A 2,253-nucleotide genomic window follows, 5' to 3' on the forward strand; every position below is an offset into this window, starting at 1 on the left:
CTCTCTTTTAGAATCATTATCATAATTATAACTAATAATACTATTTATTCAAGTCTACTGTCTACCTATGGAGCTATGAATATATTAAGACATAACTATATGGTCATGTAGTGAGGTTAGGGCTAGTTAAGTGGTTACTAAAGCTAGATATATACACATTTAATTAAATTTCATTAGTTATTTACTAACTCACCTCACCACACTAATAGCAAACTCAACTCATTTTTTTACCATTCACTAGTTATTAAGTGAATAAATGACCAACTCATTTATCTAATTCCACTATCATAATAGCTCATTATTTAGCTATCACTTACTACTGATCAGTCTATATCCAGGAATCATTCCCTTATATTTTATCTCTTTTGCCTCTTGTCAATCTCTCGGATCCTAGTATTCCTTATATCATACTCTGCAATCCCTATGCCCCTTACGATGGTTGAAAGTGGAAAACGCAAGTCCATCAATCATACCGGGAACGAAAGCGAAGGAGAAGAACCACACATGAAGAAGCCCAAATCCATAGGCCCTACCCTGCCTTCGCACTATACAGCGGGCGATCCAAGAAACGACATCATACCCCCAGACGTGCAAAGTACAGAAAGTGAGAGTGATGATGATATAGGTCCAGGCCTACCTACTCAGGATACGGTCGCCTCTGGTTATCCTTTTTCAGAATACCAAGTTAAGGAGATTGAAGAATCAAGTTCCATACAGAAACAGGGTAGTCATGCTACATCCCAGCGGGACCATTGGATGCTACACCCTCCAGACTCGGCTGACAAGTATCCAAGAGCGGATAAGCTACACCTACGTAACCGCGGCTTTGTGATCACAAAGTCAGGAAGAGCCCATGGTGATCAAAACGATGGAGCTAGGATGTGGACCGAAACAACTCAGCAGAAGATGGAACGGTTAGAGAATCAAGTAATGGGTGTTTCAGCAACAGCTCCAGCAAGAAGACGCGCAAAAGTGGTGGGTAGTGCATCTAAAAATCACGCACCAACAAAAAAGCCAGGATTACATGATGTAAGTCAAGATGAGAACCCAGTAATACTTTCACCACACAGTCATGCTTACCAGAAGGAGGCCCCGGTACAGAAATATCTACAGGAACAGCCTGGGACTGTCAGTAGTGAAGATGGCAAGAAAGGTTCCAACACAGATAGGATTAAGGGCGAAAAGAGCAGAGCTGTGCCTCGGAAAGTGGGCAGTACACAACAAAGTGAACAGTCATATAAAGCTGCAGGTTTTGCTTCTTACTTTAGTAAGGGCGGTGACCTATAAGTCATAGCCATGCATTTGAAGAGGGCCTATATGAGGGTTTATATATACACATTATATAGCCAAAGGCACACATCTCTCATGGGTACTAGGGTTGTACCCATGCTTAGTTATATAATGTCAGAGGTGCGTGCCCAATTAGGCTTAGCGTCGCCTCATTTAGCGCGGCCGCACCGCACAACCACCTGCTTCACATCCAAGCTGTAGCAGCAATAGCAACCATCAGCCATCTCTTCCCTTTTCCAGGCCTACTAGGCCAACATGGTAGCATGTCATTCAAAAAGATAAAGTGTACTATATTTAATAAATTCTTATTTATTTAAGATCCTATCTAAGTGATATTGATGTCTACAAAACAACAGGTAATATAAGTAATATAGGTAATATAAATGGTTCCCCTAGGGCTAAATATGTTTAAAAAGACTAATAATAATTAAATTTAAAAAATCTATACCTACTTAATTAATAAATTAAATATTAATAGGCCTATATAATAGAGATAAAACTAATTAAAGGTTTACCTAATAAGCAGTAGCTATATTAATAATTAAAGGTATTAATTAGGTAACTAAAATTATAAATAGTTAGCTTATTCTAGATACTATTAAGAAGTTATAAAATAAAGAGAATATTAAATACTAGGAGGACTATATCTAATAAGTTCTTAAAATTAATAACTTAAAGAATATTATTTATAAAGATATATCTAGACTAGTAGAGAATTCTTATAAATTTAATAAATAGGATTATATATTATAATGCGTAAAGCTCTAGTTAGTACTATTAATTAATAAGAATATTTAAAGTAAGGTTAAGATATCTATATTACTATAGGTATATATAGATAATTTCTATTATACTATTTTAATAAGTATTAAAGAAATAAGTATTTATTAGGCCTCTTATAACTTTAGGAAACTAATTAGAATATATTATTTAAATTATTTAATAATTAAAGAATTTATTTAG

General features: G+C 35.3%; 1 protein-coding gene across 1 annotated transcript; it reads left to right on the top strand.

The window, feature by feature from the left end:
- The first annotated feature begins 200 nt into the window (after positions 1 to 200).
- ASPZODRAFT_137559 (hypothetical protein) lies at positions 201 to 1,554 on the top strand. The gene is made up of 2 exons (XM_022724357.1): positions 201 to 1,029; positions 1,090 to 1,554. The coding sequence occupies exons 1-2, from the start codon at positions 424 to 426 to the stop codon at positions 1,285 to 1,287; spliced, it is 804 nt and encodes a 267-aa protein (XP_022576539.1). The 5' UTR covers positions 201 to 423; the 3' UTR covers positions 1,288 to 1,554.
- Positions 1,555 to 2,253: the final 699 nt, after the last annotated feature.

The sequence above is a fragment of the Penicilliopsis zonata genome (assembly GCF_001890105.1).
Source record: "Penicilliopsis zonata CBS 506.65 unplaced genomic scaffold ASPZOscaffold_48, whole genome shotgun sequence".
In the NCBI taxonomy this organism is placed as follows: Eukaryota; Fungi; Ascomycota; class Eurotiomycetes; order Eurotiales; family Aspergillaceae; genus Penicilliopsis; species Penicilliopsis zonata.

Coding starts and splice junctions, on each gene's coding strand:
- ASPZODRAFT_137559 (XM_022724357.1), top strand. CDS start 424: ATGCCCCTTACGATGGTTGAAAGTGGAAAACGCAAGTCCATCAATCAT. Junction 1,030..1,089: donor AAAAGCCAGGATTACATGAT/GTAAGTCAAGAT, acceptor TACCAGAAGGAG/GCCCCGGTACAGAAATATCT.